At 44.4% G+C, this 23762-nt stretch overlaps 1 protein-coding gene across 2 annotated transcripts in view; it reads left to right on the top strand.

The window, feature by feature from the left end:
* Window positions 1-542: 542 nt before the first annotated feature.
* Pigk (phosphatidylinositol glycan anchor biosynthesis class K) overlaps window positions 543-23762 on the top strand; it is an 80959-nt gene continuing 57739 nt past the window's right edge. Inside the window, exons 1-3 of one of the 2 annotated variants that reach the window (XM_021158609.3) lie at window positions 543-682; window positions 3591-3644; window positions 8913-9004. In XM_021158609.3, coding sequence (XP_021014268.1) covers window positions 590-682; window positions 3591-3644; window positions 8913-9004 — 239 coding nt within the window. In that variant the 5' untranslated portion in view covers window positions 543-589. The remainder of the gene's footprint in view (window positions 683-3590; window positions 3645-8912; window positions 9005-23762) is intronic. The other variant, XM_029475289.2, reaches the window with a different exon arrangement.

Here is a 23762-nt window from a genome sequence, read left to right as displayed (position 1 = left end):
CCAGAAATACTGTATATTTTTTCCTTTCTGTATGGTGTCTGTGTGTACTTGTGTGTGTGTTTACAGGCCCACTTATGGAAGCCAGAGGCAGGTGTTGGGTACCACCTCTTTCTGACTTGATCTCTTGAAGCAACATCCTTCACTGAACCCATTTTTTTTTTCCTGTAGGTTGGCAGTCATTAAACCCCAGTGATCATATTTCCATTTTTGTCGTCCTTTAAGATTTAGAAATCTTGGACCACACAGTCAACTAACTGACAGCACCACACCAAAGGGAAACATTAAATATTGTGGATCCCCAAATTATCTTTTCAAAATTTCCTCCTTAAATATTGTGTCTATTTACACAGCTGAGTAAATAATTCTCCAATTAGGTTGCCCCGGCCACTCCGGAACCTGAATGGAGGAAGGTGTATGCGGTGGCAAACAAAACAACAAAATGAAGCAACAAAACAAAACAAAAACAACTCAAGACCACCACCGTGGAAGAACAAACCAAACCACACCCCCCCGTGCACGGCAGCGGCAGCGCTGCTTTACGGCACTCGCCCCGCCCCTTTGCTCTTCGGGGCGTGAGAAGCCGGCAAACATGGCGGCCCCCTGCTTCCTCACTCTGCCGGCGGCTACCCTGGCCGCCTTGGCGCTCTTGTCTCTCGGCAGCTCCGCCGCTGGTCACATCGAGGTAGGCATCGGTGTCTGTTGAGGACCGACCCCAGGGAGGACCGTGTGGCTGTGAGCGCCTCAGGTGCGGGACGCACGGCCCCTGAGGGCAGCCGCCTGCAGCGTCTTCCTTCCCCGGGCTGTGTTGTGGGACACAGGACCGTCCGTCCTGAGGACAGGTACCCGGCACAGCCTTTTAGATTGCCCTGTTAAGAGCGCGAAGCCGCCGGTGACGAGGGAGGAGGACCCGGTCCTGTGCTCCTGTGACAGGCAGGGCACGCGTGGGGACTGTCATGGCTTTGGTGTTTTGCTCTTCAGCCCCGACCTCCTCCCTGAGGCTGCAGGACGTCTGGTTTTTCTTTCCGATGCTGTAACCAGCGATTTCCCCGGCGACGCGACTTGCGTTTCTAGCATTATTTTTTAGACCTGTTTGCCTGCTCAGGAGCCCCGGCGTCCGCACACATTGTAAAAACACCTCGTCCAAGTTTATCTCACCGAGGCTGCCCTAGTCTCCTAACTCAGCCGGGGCAGTTCTGGTTTAGTCTGTTCTCTAAGCTGAGGTCGGAGTAACTTTTCAAATGCTGACCTGATCGTGTCACCCAGGCCCCCTTCTTGAAATCTCTTGCTCCCTCTTTAAATGTCTAGGTTTGTTAAGCTTTCAGTTTCTCAAACCACTGGGACCCTTCTGCCATTGGCCCAATTTTTTTTTGGGGGGGGGGTCTGGAATTGTCTTTTCATCTTTTGGATATTCGCCCAAAATGTCACTTCTGTAGGGAAACTTTCCCTGACAAAGTCATGTTCCCCTGTTACAATTCCAGACCACATTTGGTGTCTTTATATATTGTGTGGTGAGTTCTTTGCTAATGTGTATCTATGTAACTGGACAGTAATCTCTGATGAAGGCACGCACTGCGATCCGCTGTCCCCCGACAGGATAGATGTCTAAGCACACAGTGAATCAGTAATTATACATAGTAGTGCAGTGCATTTACATGTCCACCTGCATTAAACTCTGATGTGCTTGAGAGAAGATTGCATGCCTTTTGGTGATTTTCCTATCACCGTATTCCGTGGTGCTTGGCACGTAGAAGGTGCTCTGTTAACTAAATGTTGACTGAGTAACTGTTACATTGCCTGCCACAGAGTTCTCAGTAAAATTTCAATGGAGCCAATGGAGCGACAAGTTTGAGCCTGGAATGACAAGTTTGAGCCTGGAAAGGACGCTAGAGATTATTTAGATCAAATCTCATTTTCTTTTGGAGAAATTCAAGCCTAAAGTGCAAACTGACTTGCCCCGGTGTCATGTACAGCTCAATTTTAGCTCAGGCCTTCCCATGCCTAAACCAGGGGTTATCCACAGTAGCACCCTGCTTGCTGCTTTCTTCAGTGTCTGGGCAGCTATTAGGAACGGTTTTGGGGGTTGAGGGTGGTTGTAGCGGTGGGTCTATTCCCACACTTGTTTGGAACTTTTTGTCTCTGAAAGTTTCCTGCTAGCCACACAGCCGAAATCGCCATTTGTTAGACAATCACTTTGTTGCATTCTCTGCTCCTACATTGTGAGTCTGCTACCAGCTTTGTAGATGATGAAGGCTGGGGGGTGGGGGAGTGGGGGTGGGTGAGTGGAGGTAAGCTCTAAGGTATGCTCAAATCAGCGAGTGGTAGGTAGATCCAGGTTTGAATTCAGATGTGCCAACTGCTCTAGTAATGTGCCCCAGTTAGAGCTTAGCTCCTGTGGGAAGAGGGGATTGTAATGTTCACAATAAACTACTAGTGCCCAAGAAGAGGAGGAGCACAGTGAGAGCATGAGTCATGGTAGGGAAGATGGCGTGTGTATGTGTGTGTGTGTGTGCGCGCGCGCGTGTGCGCGCGGCAGTTTTAAATGATAACCTAGTTTTAAAAACAGATAAATTCCATACAGGAAGACTAAAATGTGACTTCAGTAATTCACTTGCATTTGTTTAATGCTTCCTAGTTTTAAAGCAAGGACATACATGCAGCATACTTCTGTAGTTCTGTAAATGGCACTGGGGTGGGGTTGGCAGTGCTTTTTTTGCTCAGAGTGTGTGGAAGGGGACAAGAGGATTTACTTAGTTACGTACTTACTTCTCTGTGATAGAGATGAAATCCCGGGCTGATGGTTGGTAGGCAAATGCTCTGCCATTAGCTTACACCTTCAGCCCAGGAGCCAAGCATCCTAGTTAAGGTTACTTTGTTTAGTCGGTGTGTCAAGCAAGGCTGCAGCTTAATGTGCAGCTGTCTAGGTTAGGGCTTCTTCCTCAGGTAGTGCCTTAAATTAGGTAGGGCTTTTTGCACTGACATAGGATCTTTTAGAGGTTACATTAATTGGCATTTAGTTAATTAACATGAATTCCTTGTATGTAGCATGGGATGCTGTGGGTGTCAGAGGACAGCATAAGGGAGTCCGTTTTCTCTACTGTGGGATTGAACCCAGGTCCCCAGACTTGGCAGCAAGCACCTTTACCTGTTGAGCCTAAAGTACTTCCTAGTTTATGTTTGATTATCCTGTTCATAAGGCCAAGTACAGAATCTTCATAAACGAACTTGATTGCTAGTATAGAGAAGCCCCCAGGGGATAGGGGTGGCGCAGTGGTTAAGATCAGGAAGCTTTTCCAGAGGACCCAGGTTTGGTTCCCAGCACCTACTTTATGGTTCCCAGCTGTCTAGTACACCAGTCCCAGAGGGTCCAGTGCCTTCTTCTGACCTGTGTGGACACCAGGTGTGCCCTTGGTGCACATACATACATACGTACATACAGGCAAAGCATGTATACACATAAGTAAATCTAAAAATTCAAATAAAAAGGTCCAAGAGTCCTAAATGTTGTTTACCCCTCTTTAATTCTGGAAAAATCGTATGTTTTCATAAAATGTGTGTATGTGTGAATGATTTTGTCTTTATCTGACCCACAGGATCAAGCCGAACAGTTCTTTAGAAGTGGACACACAAATAACTGGGCTGTTTTGGTAAGTATGCTCTTCAAACATATATCTTGGTGCTCACATTAGATATGTATCTAAACAGTTGTGTGAATTGTGAATTACATTTTTAAAAATAAAATTTATCCCTTAAAATAAACATTTTGATAGAAAAAGAAAGCCCTCCCCCTCCCTCTATCTCTTCTCCCTTTCCCCCTCCCTCCCCCTCCCTCTGTCTCTTCTCCCTTTCCCCCTCCCTCTTCCTCTCCCACCCCACTTTGTCTCTCTGTGAAGAGGGGTCTTGTGTAGCCCAGGCTGGTTCAGACTCACTGTGCTGCTGAGGCTGGCCTTGAACTGCTGGCTCCCTTGCCTCTACCCCTGGTGTGCTGGGTTTACAGGTGTGGCCACTATAGAAAAAGCAGCAATTCTTTTTTTTGTTGTTTTTTAACTTTTATAAAATATATGTTTGAAGAGCATACTTACCAAAACAGCCCAGTCAATTTTAAATTGACAACAGCTACTAATATTTCTTACTTTAAAATTTTCTGCCAAGTGGTGATTTGCAAATAAATTCAAGAATATATTTGAGGTGCTGTCATTACAAGAAACACTTACAAATACAGAATTATTTTATGCTTGAAGTGAGTAATTACGTTTCTCTGAAGCACTAGTTTATAGATAACTATACTTCTGCTGTCTTCTTGAGTTTTATGTTTGCAAGAAGTGATAGTTGTAGAAAATTCAAATCATGCAGAAAGGTGTAAGAGAAGAAAAGACAAATTGCCTGTGTGACTTTGACCTCAGCTACAAGGGAGGGGATGCTTTCACGCTCCACTTTCCAGAGTCAGTATCTGGGGAAGCCCCTCTCTCGCCATAGAGCCTAGAGCTGTTCTGTGTATTTGTGCGTTATGTGTTTCTCACACTGGGACTGTCCGTGCTCTATTCTGCTGCATTGCCTTCCCGTGCCGAGGCTCTTTCCTCATTGGCGGATATGTAGGTTTCTGGTGTTTTCCAAATGCTGTAAGGTTCTCTGTGTTGGGACTCATTGTATCATTCAGTTCCTGGAAGCTGAGATCCTAAGTTGGTATTATTTTGTTCAGAGTTATGTTGGACATTCTGTTTGACATTGAGGCTCTCACTCTGTAGCCCAGGCTGACCCCCGATGCATAGCAGTCCGGTTCCAGCTTCCTTAAAGCTGGGAATGCAAGCAGCAGCACCTCCCCTACCTGGCTGTTCTTAAGTGTGCGAGTTTGTGAACCTGACTTTTCCCCTCAGGATGGTAATTCGTGGAGTTGGAGCTGCGGTACATGTTGTCCCGGGAGGCTGCGCTTCTTGTTCTGAGCCCAGCTCTTACTTCATTAGCTTTTCCTGTGTGACTGCTGCATAAGAAATCAGTGTGTGACTTCCCACAATTTCATTCCTAAGCACGGTTTGCTTACTGGCCTAGTGTTTTCTCTACTTTCCATCTCCCTGCATGGTGTGAATTTATGCTTTTAATATAATCTGGATCATGAGTTTGTGTTTGTCATTCCCCAAATAGAATGCACGTAAGTTCACTTTTCCTGTATGTGGATCATTTTTACCACCAGCGTTCCATGTAATGGCCTCTGGTTAGGAGAGAGGCTGAGTCTGCTTCAGGAAAAGACAAAGGTTGTAGACGGTTCTGAAAAAAATCCGTGATTGGATGCATATGAGGAACACAGTTCTGTTTCACTCCCATCTCTGGAGGCTGGAAAGTCCACTAACCTGGCATCAGCCTCTCTGTGTTTCAGGGATGGAGTGGGGCATCTTCAGTGAACCACCATCTCACCAAGGGCATCACATGGAGAGACAGAGAGCTTGCCAGGTCAGAACGCGTTCTTATGAGACCATTAATGCTGTTGTGGGCCAGCCTGATGACCTCAGCCAGCTGTCATTACTGCCCAGAGGCCCCGCCTCTAAATCTCATCAACACGAGAAGTGGGAGTTAAATTTTGGATGTATGAAATTTGGGGATCGTTTTTAAATGATAGCAAGGGACAACTAGGAGAAAGGGGAGTGAGGGGGAGTGCAGGAAGGCCAAGAAGGGAACAGAGACTGTGTCAGCATTGTCAACTCACACACTGGAAAAGGAAGGACGTTTGGGACCAGGACTTGTAAGAATACAGTGGGACCATAGAAGAATAGGAGAAACATATCCAAAGTCCAACGTAAACACGAGACGGATGACCTTCTCAGGGCTTACAAGGGGCTCGCTCAGGGCTGTTCCCTGAAAGGATGGGGTTATCTACAGGTCATAGGAACAAAGTGCAGCTGCAGGGAAGATTGTTAACTGCAATTATAGCTGAGTGTGATCAAGTAGAGTAGGATAGCATGGGATAACCCTGGGTACGCTTCCCACCACAGGAGACTTTATGGAGGGATTGAAGGACAGGAGAGTTTTCAGTGACTCCAACAGTGACAGCCAGAGGCCAGGCTGTGACACCTGCTAGGAGGAAAGGGAGGCTCCTCCGTGACTAACTTAGGTGAGGACGGGATAGCTGCTGGTGTGCACACCCCGACTGCTACACAGTAGAACTGTTAGCTTAGGCTACACATATGTCAAAGTCTGTGTGGCTTGTGTTCTGGATGACAGTAAGGGTGAGAAACAGATTCTACTGCTGCATGGGACCTCAATCAATTGTGCTTTCTTAAATGGAAAATCAGGAAGTTTGTCCAGGCTCAATGGAAAGTACCAGAAGTGGCACAGGGAGATTGCTCAGTTAGTCAAGTGGTCAGATCCCCAGAGGCACAGAAAAGCTGAGCAGGGCGGGAAACTCTGTGCCTGCACTGAGGCTGGGTGGAGGCAAGGAGATCTTTGAAGCCAGTTTAGCTGAGTCCAGAGTCAGTGAGAGGCCCTGCCTCAAATGTAAGGTAATGATTGAATGTGACAGCCAAAATTGACATGTGACATCTACACACCAGCCATATCCGCCTGCGGCACACCTACCGTTAGCTAGGCTTTCAGAATTCCAAGTTTGTTTCCCAGTTTGAGCTAATCTGCTTTTAGTTTTGAGTAGAGGACGAGAGATGAGTGTGAATCCTGCCACCAGAGCGAGGCGGAAGGGAAGCAGGATTCTGACTGGGCTCTTACCCATTTGGTATAAGCATTTTTGTGCCCTAATAGAGCAAGCAAGGAAACCATGAAGCCAGTCTTCCCCTCAGCGGAGGAGACAGTGCTGGAGGATGAAGGAGGCTGTGCCTCATCCTTATCACTGCTGTCCCTCCCATAGTGTCACTGTCGGCTTCCTCGTGTCATTTTAGAAGCTCCTGGGGGGGGGCATGGCTGTACCCCACTTTCTCTTGCGAAAAAATGGCTGGTTTAATGCCCCACATGAGTGTATTTGCTGGGTATTTGCAAATTTATATTAAGTTGATATTTCCTGGCATCTCTACTTGTCTTCTATCAGTACTCTTTCTATTCCTTGTTAGTTTTCTGGCTAATAATTTGCAGTTGAAAGTGAGGGTAGTTTCTTTTTTTTTTTTTTTTTAAATTTATTTATTATTATATCCAAGTACACTGTAGCTGTCTTCAGACACACCAGAAGAGGGCATCAGATCTCATTACTGATGGTTGTGAGCCACCATGTGGTTGCTGGGATTTGAACTCAGGACCTTCAGAAGAGCAGTCAGCACTCTTAGCCACTGAGCCATCTCTCCAGCCCCGAGGGTAGTTTCTTATGATTACTAAATAACAAGCTGACACAAGGCTTTTACTTCACATAAAGTGCAATGGAAATCCTGGCCTTCGTTGTGGTTAATTCTTATAAATTGTTTTATACGTCTTCAGACTCTCAGAGGAACTGCAGGCTTTGGCAGTGACTTGTATCCATCTTACTTTGTTTTCATTTTTTCTTTCTTTCTTTATATATATGTATTTTTTTCTTTTCTCCAGTGCTCAGTCGGAAGAGACAGGAGTTCTTGTTCTTGTATTAAATGTCTGTAAATATATCCATTCCCACACATACTGGCTTACTTGTTTTAATATGGTTAGACATTTCAGTGTGTCCCATTGCATTCTTGGATGATAATTCCCTTTAAGTATTAAAGATATGACAAGAGTTATACCCCTCCTCAGATTTGTCACTTGTGTTGTGGTCACAGGCCTATGGCAGGAGGCAGGAGTGTCCGACAGCCAGTCTCTCTGCATGTCTCATTGGGGGTAGATTAAAAAAAATAGTTTTCTTTGTGTTAAACTTAAATTTGCCTAGTAACTTAAAGGAGATTTTTCTTTTCTATTTTTATATATGTGTGTATGTGAGTGTGGGTTTGTGGGTGAGTACAGTGCCCACAGAGGCCAGAAGAGGGCGATGGGGCTCCAGAGTCTGAAAGTTACAGATGATTGTGAATTTACCTTTCCTGGGTCCCGGGAACTGAACTTGGGTCCTCTTGATATTTTTAGTGATTTTTATTTTAAGTGAAAAATTTGGTTGACTTCTTGTAGTCTTTAGTTCTGTAACTTTATTTTTTATTTTTATTTTTATTTTTATTTTTTGTTTTTGTTTTTTTCGAGACAGGGTTTCTCTGTATAGCCCTGGCTGTCCTGGAACTCACTTTGTAGACCAGGCTGGCCTCAAACTCAGAAATCCACCTGCCTCTGCCTCCCAAGTGCTGGGATTAAAGGCGTGTGCCACCACTGCCTGGCAGTTCTGTGACTTTATAACATAGCTCATCCTGTGTGTGCACGAACCTATTTTGTAAGTTATATTTTGGTGTCTGTCTCACTTTCCACATTGAATTAAGCAATTAAATTAAGAAACAGATATTACAGTCAGGCAGTGGTGGCACACGCCTTTAATCCTAGCACTTGGGAGGCAGAGGCAGGTGGATTTCTGAGTTCGAGACCATCCTGGTTACAGAGTGAGTTCCAGGACAGCCAGGGTTACACAGAGAAACCCTGTCTCAAAAAAACAAAACAAAACAACAACAATAACAAAGAAACATATTACATACCACAGGGTAGCTAGTCTGAGATTACAAATGTTTTCTCTGATCTAAAGAATCGAATCTTTTAGAAAGAAGGACACTACAGATGTGCAGAAATGGAGTTGAGCTGTGTTGGGTCGGCATTTGTTTAAATTCTGTTTGGACTGCTTTCTCCTCAGCTGGGTAATCTTATTTAATATCAGTTGTAAGAGCCTTTCTTTAGGGAGATTCGTTTTATTGAAAGTTTTTTATGTTCTTTGATGTTTCTAAGTCTGAAATGCTTTCTTCAGGCATTTCCAAGTAGACTTGAAGTGCGGTAATTCTGACATCCGTGCTTTGACTCATAAATCCATGTTTTTGTTTCACCTCTAGGTGTGCACATCCCGATTCTGGTTTAACTACCGACATGTTGCAAATACTCTTTCTGTTTACAGAAGCGTCAAGAGGCTAGGTATCCCGGACAGGTAAGTCACCTCAGCTAAGTTTAATTTAAAACCCTGTGAAGACAGTTCTTAGCTGAGTTGATTTTGAAAGAGGTAAAGAGCCCTGATTCTCAGGTTTTGTTGTGGGACATACCATCACGTATGATGTAGATATTAACTCAGGGCCACAGTGCACATGAGAGCAATGAGCACTAAGGTAAGAGGATTTGGTAAGCGCTGGGTATTTCGTGTTTTTTATTAGGCGCTTTCCTTGGAGTTTTTTAATAGGTTACTATTTTAAGCCGAAAAAGGACTGATTCCAAACATGTTGATTTATTCATCAGATTCTGGGGAGTGCTGTAGCCTTAGCTAAGCGGGAACAGGAAAGCAGATAGTAGAATGGGAAACTAAAAATATGGCATGAACCCAGCCTGGTGACAGGTGCCATGCTGCAGGCTGCTGAAGCTGGGCTCTGTGCTGCACAGTGGCCGGGATGTCCAAAGCTACTTCGTGTTGCTACTGCCTCCTGCTGCCCAGAGCCAACCCTGGCAACCCTCAGCTTCTTACTGTTTCTTCTAGTACCTGTTGGAATGCCATGCTGGTAGGAGAACATAGGTTTGCAGTCTGAGTCGATGCTGCAGAGTGCCTGGAGGACGAGTGAATGGCATTGTGTTTTCTGAGTAGGAAGATGGGCTCTGCCTCTGGAGAACGTCCCTCAGGTGGGACGTTTCATATTGTAGGGAGTCAGGGACCTTCACCCAGACCGTGGAATTGGGATTATTACAGGAGTGTGGTTCTGCTGCAACCACAGAAGGCACAGTTGTCTCAGTTGACGGTTGATTGATTCACTCATTGCCCTCATGGGAGGGGATTGTTCGATGAGCTTGCTAGTGAGACAAGAGTTTGAAACCTGGCTTTTGCGCTGATTTTGGTTGTGACTTCAGAGGCTCAGCACCTGTGACATAGTGCTAATGTAATGGGACCATTGTAGGATTCAAGCCAGGAAGCAGAGGTAAATAAGGTGTTTCGAGGCAGAGGACACAGTGCACGGCTTGGGGGTCAGAGGCGCTGTGTTCTAATTAGCAGATGGTTTCAGTCTTAGAAAAGCACAAACACATAGCTCTGTCCGTACTCCATCTCACCTCGGAACACCTCGGAATCAAAGCAAGCACATGCTGCTATTAATTACTGCTTTAGTAGTGTCGTCTAAGTCTGAGAAGGAGGGGACCTGTCAGGTATGCAGGTGGACTTCTCTCTTGCTGTCTGTCAGTGGGCCCTTTGCAGGTACACTTTGGTTTATAGCTTTGCCCTCTGTCCATCCAGAGACTTGACAGTAGTTTTATTTGGAAGCGAATGGAATGGTGCTGTTGTGAGTCGTTAGGACAGCCTGCTCTGGCCTGAGGAGATTGGGAGGGGCGCTGAGAAGCAGAAGGCAGTGACAGCATGTGCTAGTCTGCATGCCGAGTTATTAAGTTTGCCCCTGAGGTTCTGAAGGGTCTCTTCTGAGGTGATCTCTATTTCAGATGCTTGCTTGTGGCTTTGATTATACAGCCTTTGTTCTAGACGTGAATCGGGGGATTCAGACAATGAGAATCTCATACTGCTTATTTTTTTTTAACAAAGAGAAATTAACAACAACAACAAAAGAGATGGTTTTGCTGTTAGTTTAGTATGGGAAATGTTCCTTTACTATCACAGCATTTACAGTTACAGGCTTCTCTTAATATACATTATCTTACTTTATTTTACAATACTCTTTAGAGATTGGTATAATTATGCATATGATTTAAATATCTAATTAAGTCCTAAAAGGTATATTTCCATATTGAAGGCAGTAACTAGGTGGTCATGGAAACAGTATGAAGTAACCCTGCGGATCCACCCTTGGCTTTCTCACTTTCTTTTCCTAAGTACGTGGGTGGCTGCTGTCCATTTTGTTTCTCCTTCCTGTCTTAGCCTTCCTGCTGCAGCGTCTCAGCAGGCTCTATGCACGCAGCACCTGTCGCTCTCTAACCCCTCAAGCCCCAGGTCTCCCAAAATCTGACACATTCACATAATTCCAGAAGAGACATCTGTACTTAACCTGGAGTGATAGACGGAGGCGAGACACAGGTGTGCTAGCATGAGTGTCTGAGGCATCAGCAGGTTTCCTGAGCAGAGCTGGGTCCCATCTGCAGGGTACCTGAGTGTGCGTTCTGCAGTCTGAAGCATCTCCTCCTTGCCGGATCATCCTACACGCAGCTGTTAGACCGAGCTTCCTCTGATACTGTGGGTGTCCTCTCACGCCCACGAGCTCTGTGGTGAATCTGTCTGTCTAACAGACCTGAGCATTTCTAGCTATAACTGGTGTTTTGTTAATTTGGACTCACTGTTCAATTCGTTAGCTTGTTTTGGTTTCTCTGGCCTAACATTTGGTCAGTCATGTCTAATTTTGACCATTTATCTTGCCTAGACATTGGAGTACATCGGGTTCATTTCAGACTCATATGTCTTGCTGTTTTCATTGTGTAGAACACTCTGTGTAGGAAGGTCACCCTGATTTCTGTTAATTGATTGATATATTAAAGCCATTCTAATTAGTTTGTAAAAAATTAAAGTCAATATGTTAATAGCATTAAATTTTTGTTCCATGACTAGTTTATACTTTTGTTTTATTGTGCAGAAAATCATCTTTATAATTTGTAATGGACAGAAGTAGTGGAACTATATAAATATCTTTTGTAAACAGTTTCTGATATGCTGCCATAGTAACAATCAAGATAAGTTCATGTCTTTGAATGTTCTTTCTCTTGTCTCCTGTCACTTTCTAACAGTTGCTTCTCATGTAGCCCTTAAACATGTAAATAATGATATTTGAATATAGATCCTCACACGTTCTGAACAATCTGTCCTTTTTACTTTGGCAGCTGATGTGTCTCACACTTTATGTGATATTCCTAGCGGAACAGTGTGTAAGATCTTGTGTGTGTGTGTGTGTGTGTGTATGTGTGTGTGTGAGTGAGGTGGGCATTTAGTGTGGTTAGGAAGTTAAATATGCTTTAAAAAGAATAGTGATCCAGGTAGCAGGGATATTTTAGCCACTACCTTTGTGCTGTGGTGTTTAGAAAACAAAAAAGATGAGTTTGCAAGCCTCAGAAGACCTTGAAGGGCATTTGCCAGGCGTGAAGGAACATTTTGTCTCCATGTGTGGCTGGATTGAGAGGTCTTTGGATGCTGTTTCTTCCCCAGTACCAGTGTGTTCCCCACTGTCACTGTCCTGTCTGGTAAGAGGGTTTTCTTGCTCCTGATCTTTAGAATCATCTACTCATGGATCTTTACTTTCACATGGCCTCTCTGTGTGTGGTAGTGGGGATGGTACCCACGCCTCCTAGTCACATGGCCTCTCTGTGTGTGGTAGTGGGGATGGTAGCCATGCCTCCTAGGCAGGTGCTTCATCTCTGAGGTACATTCCCAGCCCTTCTACATTTACTTATTTTCTAAGGGAAGCATAATTATTTGGATTTTTTTTTTTTTGGATGTTGGCCTGAATAGAGGACAGCTTTCTCTCTCCCTCCCTCTCCTGTTCTCCGTCTGTACACACGCACATGCACACACATACACAATGTATTTCAATCCTGTTCAACCCTGTGTCTGTGTCATCTTTTATTTCTCTTCTCCTCCCACTGCACGCTTTCTTCCTAAGTAGCCCTGTTCCTTTCTTTTCGTGTGACACATTGAGTTTGGTCAGAGTTAGTTGCATGAGCAGAAATAAGTTCTTTACCCGAGGATGGCTTGTGTCTATACCATTTATAAAATGCCTCTTCCTCCTTCAACAGACATTAATAGCCTGTAGTTACTCAGGGAGAAGTGGGCTCCATGGAGTCCTTCCAGCAGCCTTGGCAGAATGCTGACACACTCTATCTTGTGCATATAAGCACAGCTCTGTATCTCCATGACTGCTGTGGTCATGCCATGTTCAGAAAACGGTGCTCTTCCCACAGAACACAGTGCTCCTTGGTGCTCCTCCCACAGAATGCAGTGCTCAAACTCAGTGCTTCTCCCACAGAACACAGAGTTCCACGGTGCTCCTCCTGTTCCCCTCCTATGTGCTTTTTGTTCCCTTTCTGCGATGTTCTTCCCCGAGTCTTGGAAGGGCGTCTGGATAGTTTTCTCTTGTCAGTTTGACACTATCTAGAGAACTTCAGTTGAGAAAATGTCTTAATCAGATTGCCTGTAGGCATGTGTGAAGGCTATTTTCTTTATTAATAATTGATGTGGGAGGGCCCAGCTCACTGTGGGTGTCCACTCTCCTCCATCGGAGTTCTAGGTTGTATAGAAAAGCAGGCTGAACAAGCCAGAGCTGTGAGAGAGAGCAAGCCAGTAAGCACTTTCCGTAGCCAGTTCTGCCTCCAGTCTGCACCCTGGAGCCCCTGCCTCGGCTCCCTGAGGGCTGTGGGTTGTCAGCCAAATGAAAGCTCCCCTGCTTGGTTTTGATTGGTGTTGTATCACAGAAGGAAATTAGGACAAAGGAGGTGATAAAGATGTCCTGCTAGGGTGAGCACCCCATGCTCACTGACTAGAGTCTGCACACTCACCAGTTAGGAGTCTCAGAGTGTGGTGCCACATTAAAGATGGAAACTTCCCCTTGAAGTAATTTAAACCAAGAGCAAGTCTGACCTTGTTCTGTCACCTCTGTCTGATGTCTGTCCCTGACAGCGCTTTGCTCCCTAGCACTGTGCTTGGCCTTGTAGTGAACTGGGAGACTAACCCAGGCAGGGCTTTCTGAGTGTCGGACTTTTCTGTGTATTAGCAGGCTTCTCTCCAACTAATAATGTATAGCATCCATTGAATTCAGTCTTACAATTTTCAGTTATTTTCAATTATTTCTCTCTTAAACATTGTTGGTAGAATGCTTTTTTCTCTTAAACATCTTTAGTAGAATGCTTTAGTTATCTTCCTTTTTATTCATATTATAAATAAAACCTTCCTCCACACAGGCTTTTTCTAGCTTTGCTCACCACATGTGCAGTGGTGTAACTTGTTGAGCTCTAATGATTTGATGATAAACTTATTTTCTCAGAACTATGCACAGCTTCTCTCTTAAAAAGCTTTGTACCTAGGAAAATGTTAACAGTCTCCAAAATGGAAGCTTTAAAGTAGAAATTGTTTCTGGAGCCCTCAGAATTCATAGTCCAACGGAACACTTTTATTCTGAGAGAATGTGTTCTAGAGGAAAGTGACTTTTCAGGTCAACACAGTGCTTGTGAAGTTCTTGTGTGCAGAGCCTCACAGGCTTGATTTACTGTCATAAGCAATGACTTAATAACCACAAAAACTATGGCAGCCAGTCTTCAGAATTCTCAATAACACCTTGTTTTTATTTTCAGTCTGGTACTCTCTTATAGTAACCTATTGGTGTTTTAGTGTTCTAGCTTGGTTTTTCTGAGCATTGTAACAGTCCTATTAATATAATGCTTATTTAATGATTGTTTTAGCTATAAATGTAAGTCCAGTGTTTCCAGCTATGTAAAGCTAAGAGTGATGTGGCTCAGCAGAAAGACAGTTAGCTGTGCTTGGGGTATAGACCCTGGCGTCAGGTGACTTGTTTCAGTGTTAGCTGTGCTTGGGGTGTAGACCCTGGTGTCAGGTGACTTGTTTCAGTGTTAGCTGTGCTTCGGGTGTAGACCTGGCGTCAGCTGACTTGTTTCCGTTGTTGCTTGTTAGTGCGTTAGGCCAGACTGCAAAGTGATGGCAGCAGTGATGACTTGGTGGCTTTTAGTTTAGTTTGGTACCAAACCAACAAAAGACAGTGCAGAGTCTGTGAGCCAAGGGTGTGAGTGGCTGGCTCATAGCGCCTCGCCCCGTGTTCCTCACTGCTGTGCACTCAGATGTGGCAGTTAGCACATGGAGAAATTGGATTGGCCAGAGGAGTCCTGAGCAGTCAGCAGGGTAGGATGCACCTGTCACTCAAGCCGATTCCTTGCTGTGCCTGCAGTAACCATGTGCTTCATGTGCTCCATCCTTCACACAGCATCCTCAGGCTTCAGTGACCTCCGAGATAGCCTGGCGCAAGGTCATGGAGAGAGATGGGCCACATGCTTGTGGGTGCCTAAAACCCAGTTCTCTTCTCTTTCTTCATAGTGTCTTGAATCAGCCTGTCATCTTTTAAAATCTGATCATGTTACTCTAGTATTAACTGACTTGGCTCTGAATACTTTAGTATGCCATTGTGTAAATGGCGCACATTTTCTGTATCCGTCCTTCAGTTGAGGGGCATCTAGGTTGTTTCCAGTTTCTGGCTATTATGAATGAAGCTGCTGTGAATATAGTTGAACAAGTGTCCTTGTGGTATGGTAGAACATTTTTTTGGGGGGTATATGTCCAGGAGAAGTATTAGCTGGGTCTTACGGTAGAGCTATTCCTAACTTTCTGGGAAAATACCAAATTGATTTCCTGAGCAAGTTGTACAAGTTTCCATTCCCACCAGCAATGGAGGAGTGTTCCTCTTGCTTCACATTCTCGCCAGCATGTGCTGGCACTGTTCACAGATGATATGATACTATACATAAGCGACCCCCAAAATTCTACCAGAGAGCTCCTACAGCTGATAAACACCTTCAGCAAAGTGGCTGGATACAAAATTAAAAAAGAAAAAAGGAAAAAACAAAACAAAACAAAACAAAAATACCAGTAGCCTTCCTTTATACAAACGATAAACAGGACAAGAAAGAAATTAGGGAAACAACACCCTTCACAATAGCCATAAATAGTATAAAAATACCTTGGTGTAACTCTAACCAAGAAAGTGAAAGATCTGTATGGCAAGAACTTCAAGTATCTAAACAAAGAAATTGAAGAAGATATCAAAAGATGGAAAGATCTTGCATGCTCATAGATCGGTAGGATTAACATAGTAAAAGTGGCCATCTTACCAAAAGCAATCTACAGATTCAATGCAGTTCCCATCAAAAGCCCAACACAATTTTTTACAGACCTTGACATTGACTTGGAAAGGTAACCCAGAATAGTAAAAACAATCCTGAACAATAAAAGAACTTGTGGAGGTATCACCAGCCCTGATTTCAAGCTGTACTGTAGAGTAATAGTAGTAAAAACTGTATGGTATTGGCATAAAAACAGATGGGTTGATTAATGGAATAGATTCAAAGACCCAGAAATAAACCCACACCTACAAACTCTTTTAATTTTTGACAAAGAAGCCAAAACCATCCAGTGGAAAAAAGAAAGCATTTTCAACAAATGGTGCAAGTCTAACTGGCTGTCTGCACGCAGACAATTGCAAATACATCTATATCTAACACCTTGCACAAAAGTCAAGTCCAAGTGGATCAAGGATCTCAACATAAAACCACATACACTAAACCCGATAGAAGAGGAAGTGTGGAATAGCCTTGAACACAGTCAAACAGGAGACAACTTCCTGAGCAGAACGCCAACAGCTCAGGCACTAAGACCAACATTAATATATGGGACCTTGTGAAACTAAAAAGCTTCTGTAAGGCAAAGGGCACCATCAATAGAACAAAATGACAGCCTACAGAATGGGAAATATCTCCACCAACCCTACATCTGACAGAGGGCTAATATCCAAAATATATAAATGACTCAAGAAGTTAGACTTCAACAACCCAAATAACCCAGTTAAAAAAATGTGGTACAGAGCTAAACTGAGAATTCTCAACAAGGAATCTCTCATGGCCAAAAAGCAGTTAAAAAATGTTCAGCATCCTTAGTCACCAGGGAAATGCAAACCAAAATGATGTTGCGATTCCACCTCACACCTGTCAGAGTGGCTGAGATGGGAAGGTGGAAGTTTTACACTGAGCTGTTTTCAGTGCTGCCTGTTGCCTGCTTCCAGATCTGACAGGAGCATGTCTGTGTAGGCAGTGGATAAAACAGTGTTCCCCAAATCTGTATTGATTAAAAAAACTACTTGGAGTTCAAGTCTCTGCAAGACCTTTTCTGTGTGGTTTACCTCTTTGGTGCCAGGGATCAAACTCATGGCCTCTCACATGCACCGTCAGCATCTGCAGCGGCAGTCACCCCAGCCGCGCTCCCGTGCACAGCTTTCCTGATTCTCTGGTTAAGCGAGATGTCTAGAGTGCTGTGTGAGGAAGTACCAGGAGAGCTTGACTTGTGCCTACTTTCTGTTACTGCTCTGTAACTCTGTTAAAGGCAGTGAACGTTCTTTATGGTAAAGATTTTTACCTAATTATGTAACTGATTAGACTGGGCTGTAGAAAGGATAACTATTGGGAAGAAAGGGTGTTTTTGGGCTTCTCAGAGTCATATTTTCTATAAGTTTGTTTCTTTCTTTTTGAGAACCCTGAAAGCTTAGAGTCAGCTCCAGTTGTTAGTAAGAGTGAATATTCTGCCCATCCAGCATGAGTCTTACTCCCTCATGCCTGACTATCTCCTGCAGGACCAAACAGAATAGTTCTGGAAGACTCTTTCATCTCTCCTCCTGTTCCTGCTTCTCCCACTCCTTCCCTTCTTCCTTCTCTTCCTCCTCCCCATACCTGGTGTCTCTCTTTTTCACAGACACACATACACACTGACACACTCACACACACACACACACACACTCAGTCACACTCACAAGTACTCTCTCCCTGCTCACTTGCACAGGCGCACACGTGCCATGCTGTCAGCTACAACAACATGACTCACGTGTTCAGAGCCTTTGCTATTTACAGTACATTTACTAATCTGTGTGATTTCAGCAGAGGTGGGCACAGGAGGAGACGGAAGTACGTTATGGTGCTTTCAGAGGGTGTGAGCCTTGGATGGGAGGCCCGAGAGCGAGCCTCAGTAAGTCAGACAACCCTGACAGACACGCCTCCATAGAAAGCGCCACTGATTATTTCTAAGGAGTTTCTGAGATTTTGTTTTTCCTGGAGGACTGATGGAATGTTCTTTCTCTAGAATGTTATGTCTGACCCTTTGGATCGTCGACAGGTCAGTGGAACTGACATGTGTGAATATAATTTGAACTCAGAGCAAAGATATTTCACAAAAGTTTATGTTTCTGAGAATTTGTCTAAGTATAAATGAGAGGTTATCAAATCATTTAGATGCCTTGATGTTCAGTTGTTACACTCGTTCCTTAACTCACATCTAAAATTATCTTCATGACTAAGGCATGGTCAGGGAATTCAGATATGTTATTTTGGAAAACTCTATATTAATTAAACCTAATTCACTTGAACTGTTCTTCCTTCCTTCCTTCCTTCCTTCCTTCCTTCCTTCCTTCCTTCCTTTTTTTTTTTTTTTTTAAGATAGGATCTCACTATGCAAATTTGAGATTCTCCTGCCCCTGCATTCCTAGGTCTGGGCTTTACTGGTGCGCTCTGCGTAGCCAGATAAGCAGAGTGAGCTTCTGACAGGTAGGAGCAGAAGATAATACAGTCTGTAAGGGATTGTTCACTAATGTGTTTCTGAAGTTTCTTTTAAGGAGGAAATGGTCTAACCTCATTATACACACACACACACACACATACACACACACCCTCAGCTAATTTTGTCTCTGTCCCTCTACTCTCTTATTATGCTCAGTGAAGATATTCAGATGTTGCTTTGATCTGCTGATTATGTGTAGCATATGGTGCATGTATAGGAAAGCCCTTTAAACCCCAGTGTATGAAGGGACCGCTGTGGTGACTGTCACTGGGTAAACTTAGCTCTTTGCTTCCAGCATCCTCTGCCAGTGCCTCTGCTTTCCTGTGGCCACTCTGTAAGTGGGTCTCAGTGTGTGACATAGATCATGTGTCCTAAGCAGTGCAGTCAGGGGCTTGTCCAGTTCCTCACCCACAACTCCTTTCTCTTTTACGTTCAGTTTGGTTATTATATTCATCAGGATCTTATTAGAGGAGCCAAGGAACTATTCATTCCTTAACCCAAGTCAATTTTCTCTTTTTATAAAGTATAGTTATTTGTATAATCTTATTTTATGCCACAAGCAATCCAATCTTTCTGTGATCTTTTTAAAACAGGGAAACCAGAAATTCATGATTAAGGTAAAATTTTGTATCAGTTCTGGAACAAATACTATAGAATGGTTATGTCAAATTCAGGTCTGTGAAGACAGCCATGCCATTTAAAAACGCTTTGTTGAATTTCATTTAATTGGGATTGGTCTGTGATTACTCCTATTTTGTCTTGTTCTTGCTTAATTTTCCCTACTTGACAGATTGTTGCATTCAAGAGCAGGTCAGTGGCTCAGTGCGCTTTATCCCTAGTGTTTGATGTATTCAGTGTTATTTAAAAATTAGTAAGGGAAGCCCGGGAGGATAGTTCAGTGCTTAAAGCACTTCCCATGGGCCTGCATTCAGAATCCCCAGAGCTCACATAAATGAGGGGTGGGCATGGTAGCCCACCTATAATTCCACCTGTTTACACACACATACATGCTTATGTAGTACACACAGATAGTCCTGTACATCTTAACATGGGTACGTGCATATACACACATCACACACAAAAAGGAGAAAAAAGAAAAAAAAATACCGTATGAGATGCACCTGTTCAGATTCTTAGCCATCATTATCCCTAGAAAAAGCTTGGAGGAACTTTGGATTTTTTTGCTGTGAGAATCCAAACAGTGACTCTGAACTTTTGACGCCGGTGACCCTCCTGAACTTCTGACATACCTTACCCTCCTTAACTCCTGACTTTCCTGACCTCCTGACCCCCTGAACTCCTGAACTCCTGACCTTTCTGAACTCTTGGCTCCCTGACCTCCTGACCCCCTGAACTCCTGACCTTTCTGAACTCTTGGCTCCCTGACCTCCTGACCCCCTGTACTCCTGGCCCTCCTGTACTCCTGAACCCCTTGACCTCCTGACCCCCCTGAACTCCTGGCCCCCTGACCTCCTGACCCCCTGTACTCTTGGCCCTCTGACCTCCTGACCCCCTGTACTTCTGGCCCCCCTGAGCTCCTGACCCCCTGTACTCCTGGCCCCCCTGTACTCCTGAACCCCTTGACCTCCTGACCCCCCTGAACTCCTGGCCCCCTGATCTCCTGACCCCCTGTACTCCTGGCCCCCTGACCTCCTGACCCCCTGTACTCCTGGCCCCCTGACCTCCTGACCCCCTGTACTCTTGGCCCCCTGACCTCCTGACCCCTTATACTCCTGGCCCTCCTGATCTCCTGAACCCCCTGACCTCCTGACCCCCCTGACCTTGACCCCCCCTGACCTCCTGGCCCCCTGACCTCCTGACCCCCTGAACTCCTGGCCCCCCTGACCTCCTGACCCCCTGACCCCCTGTACTCCTGATCCTCCGGCTGCCATCTCCCAAGTGCTAGAATTGCAGGTGTGTGCTGTAGTGCCTGGCTTTAAGTCTTAGATTTGAGAATCTTTTTTAAAGACCCATTTAGACTTTCAAGGGCCTACTTTATTTTCATTATGTGTCATGAATATTAGCAGTCACAGTGCGTTCCTGCTTCTAACTTAATCATCTCGGTCAATTAGGTTATCAGTATAAGATGAAACATGTATTAAATCTTTCTAAATTAAGTTAATAGAGCTTCAGGATCTCACAGAGTTGTTCACCGTAATAGGATAGGTGAAAGCAGTCAAGCTCCACTGCTTTCATTCCACGTGGCCCAGGGCGCGACACTCAGTGCCATAGCTTCATTCTTTACTGGAGAGGACAGTACAGATTTCAGAGGAGCAGTGAAGACAGCGATTCGGGTGATAAGCTAGCTCACCCTGTCAGTGCCGAGCCAGAGCCACACCCAACACTTCATATGTGCTTGTGGTTGTGACTTGGTTGAGTGTGAGCCTGTATCAAGGCCGCTCTACCCTCATGACATGTTTGCAGTCCTTGTGCTACCAATGACTTCCTGTCCACAGTGTGTTGTGAGATTCCCCCCCCCCCCCACCTCCGTCCTCTCCTCATTCTGTGTTTCTCTCCCTGCACTGGAACTTTCTCTTTCCCGGGTCTCTTGTAGCTCAGGCTGTCCACTAACTTGAGATGAAACTGAGGGTACCGCTGGTCTCCTCATCCTCCCATGTGCCGGATGCCTGGCTGCGTGTTTCCTCTGACACTGTAAGTACAAAGTGACTGGCATTTAACAGTCTAGGAAGGCAAGTGATTCAGAGTGCCCTGTTGTTGGGGGTTTGCTAGGGTTAGTGCTGTGCTGTATTGGTGGTAAGAGTTCAGAGTTCAGAGATAAGATAGAGGAGGAAGAGATAGCATAGAAATAGATACGTTGAATTCAGGCGTTCTGCGCCTGACCTTTGTTGGTCCCCCAGTCATTACAGAGCCACAGCCGAGTGCCTGAGCAGCTGAGTGCCTGAGTGATGCCTGCAGGGAAAAGGCAGCACCGCAGAGGCAGAAAAGAGGGCGCTAGGGACCCATGAGCTCACTTCAGCTGCCTTCCTTTCCAGCTCTGTGTGGTGGTGTTGGACAGAGCTGCAGCCCAGTAGTTACAGATTGTCTTCAAGGAAGTATTCTTTGATTGTAGCATGCCTATATATAGACTATAGCAATTTTAAGGAAAAAAATTAAAAATATTTTGAACAATATCAATTATTTGTTTTATTCAACAAAACCATTTTAATAAGGCAATGCCAGTTTATTGTAAGTAAAATTTTATGTCTTTTGAAATTTCAAATTCATATTCCAGATTTGAAGCTCCATCTATATAAAATGGCATTTATAGCCCTTGGTTGCTGGTTGCATTTGGGGCTGGGGGGGGGGCACGTTCAGTAAGGAACAGACCCTTACCCCGCAGGACGCCCTGGGCCCCAGTGTTTGGCCAGGACAGAGTTGGGAAAACATTTATTTAGGTCATCATCACACCACACACATTTGTATAAAGTTGGACCTCTTCTTTTTTAAAATAGACGTTTTAAAGTTCGTATGGTGATCACGGCCATTAAGAAGTCTGCGCAGCTTCAATCAGGGTGTCCAGTGATGAGTGCAGGGAGGTACAAGTCTCAGCAGTGTGCTGCGTTTTCACTTCCGTCTGAGCAAACGAAAGTCCTGCTGTGGAGCAGTAGCCACATAAAGCAGCCAGGTCAGCAGGTGCTGTGATGGGCCCTCCTAATTCTGGTGTTACTGACTAGAGAACGTGGCTGGAGAAACACAACCGCCTCTATAGAGAGCGTCTAGATAGCTGACTTGACCTGCAGTGAGTGCTGGCCGTTTCTTTACCTCGTGCCACATTCTATGTGCTTTGTTTTGTGAAGAAGTGTTCGCTGTGGCTCAAGCAGAGTCGGGTGTGAGAGCTGCATCATCACATGAGGCAGCCGAGGCTCCCAGACGGTGGCGAGATGCATCCTCCTGCAGCTTGTGTCTGTGTGATGAGTTCTGTCTTCATTTAGTAAGACAGAGGGCCTTGCTCTTCACAGAAGCTGGCCTTCAGTCTTGGTATCTCTGTGTCTTGGACCCACAGTGGTTGATCTTACTGATCTGCTGAGTGCAGTTTAAATCCCTGCTGTGATGCTAAACTGGCCCTAAGAGAAGACACTGAAAGGAGTCAGCAGGTGAACTGCGACTGCTACTGCTGTCCCTCGGGATTGTGATGGGCAGAAGTTACCTAAATACACAACTTGATTGTCTGGAACAGCAGGCACTGAGGACTATCGGCTATGTATTTATTGTACAGTGGAGAGACACTGTCTCTATCATCAAGTTATGATTGTAGTGTAGTTGTCAAAGTAAAGAGAACACTAAAGGTGAACCCAGACTGACAACCCTCTGTGGCACATGGGCCCAGACTGGAAACCCCTCTGTGGCCCAGGCCAGTAATCATTTTGCGTTAGCAAAGTCATGTCTCCCTCATCCTCCAAACACGAGTAAGGTTTTCATAGCAGTGTGAGCTTGCTAATTTGTTGGAATTTAATATACAGTTTCTATCTTTAGTCTGTCATTAGAATTGTAAGCCCAAGTAGTGTATTTGTGTTTGTGTATTTAAGTGTTGCTATACAAAAGTTTAAATATCTGAACCAAAGAGAAATTTGTATTTCATCAGAAAGTCAGATAGCTCTAAACAGTGAGTTAGAATGTGCCATTATAATGAAATCTTTGTAATCTATTCTTTTCAACACCTTCTCATTTACATTATTACTAGTAAAATTATTTTTATAATATACTGATGATATTTAATCAAGGGTAATAGTACTTACACTGAGGCTCAAAATTATCTCTGAGAAACACATGGATTACATATACTGTGATTGATATGGTAATCAGTTCATTTCATTAGCTCTAAACAAAGCATGGCCTGAAGAAAGACTCACTTTTATACATGCTGAATCAGTTATTCTTGTTTAATGAAACATACATGATTTATTAATAACTTAATGTAAACTAACGATCTTCCTAAGTTATAAAATGTAACCATGTTTCCATTTTAGAGATGTAGCAGCTGCAGGGCTGATACTGGAGCGTTCAGGATTGGACTGCTTCCAGAGGAGAAAGCTTCCCAGAAAGTCACAGTGGTTCAGGCTTGAACTTTAGTGTATTTGGAACATATGCAGCAGAACATTTTCTTCTTGCCATCTCTGCTAAATTAATTACATTACCACCATGTTGGTCTCCCCTGTGCTGGGGAGCTCAAGTGTATGTAGAAAAGAAAATTCTTCTGACTCATGGTACCAAGTTTCAGTGGTAGGACCAATTTCCTCTTCAGGTTTTCAAAAATGAAGATACTTGAGTCACTTAAGTTATTAAGTGTCCACTATATTCTAGGCCTGAAAGTGGTGGTAACCAGGACAGGTGCATTTGAGTCCTCCTTTGGCCTGTATCCTCATGGAATGGTGACAGGGTGTGATGCAGGGTTCTCATGCAT

The sequence above is a fragment of the Mus caroli genome, unplaced genomic scaffold (assembly GCF_978045245.1).
Source record: "Mus caroli unplaced genomic scaffold, Mus_caroli_1 scaffold_3, whole genome shotgun sequence".
NCBI lineage: Eukaryota > Metazoa > Chordata > Mammalia > Rodentia > Muridae > Mus > Mus caroli.
This window is presented reverse-complemented; position numbering and strand designations above follow the sequence as displayed.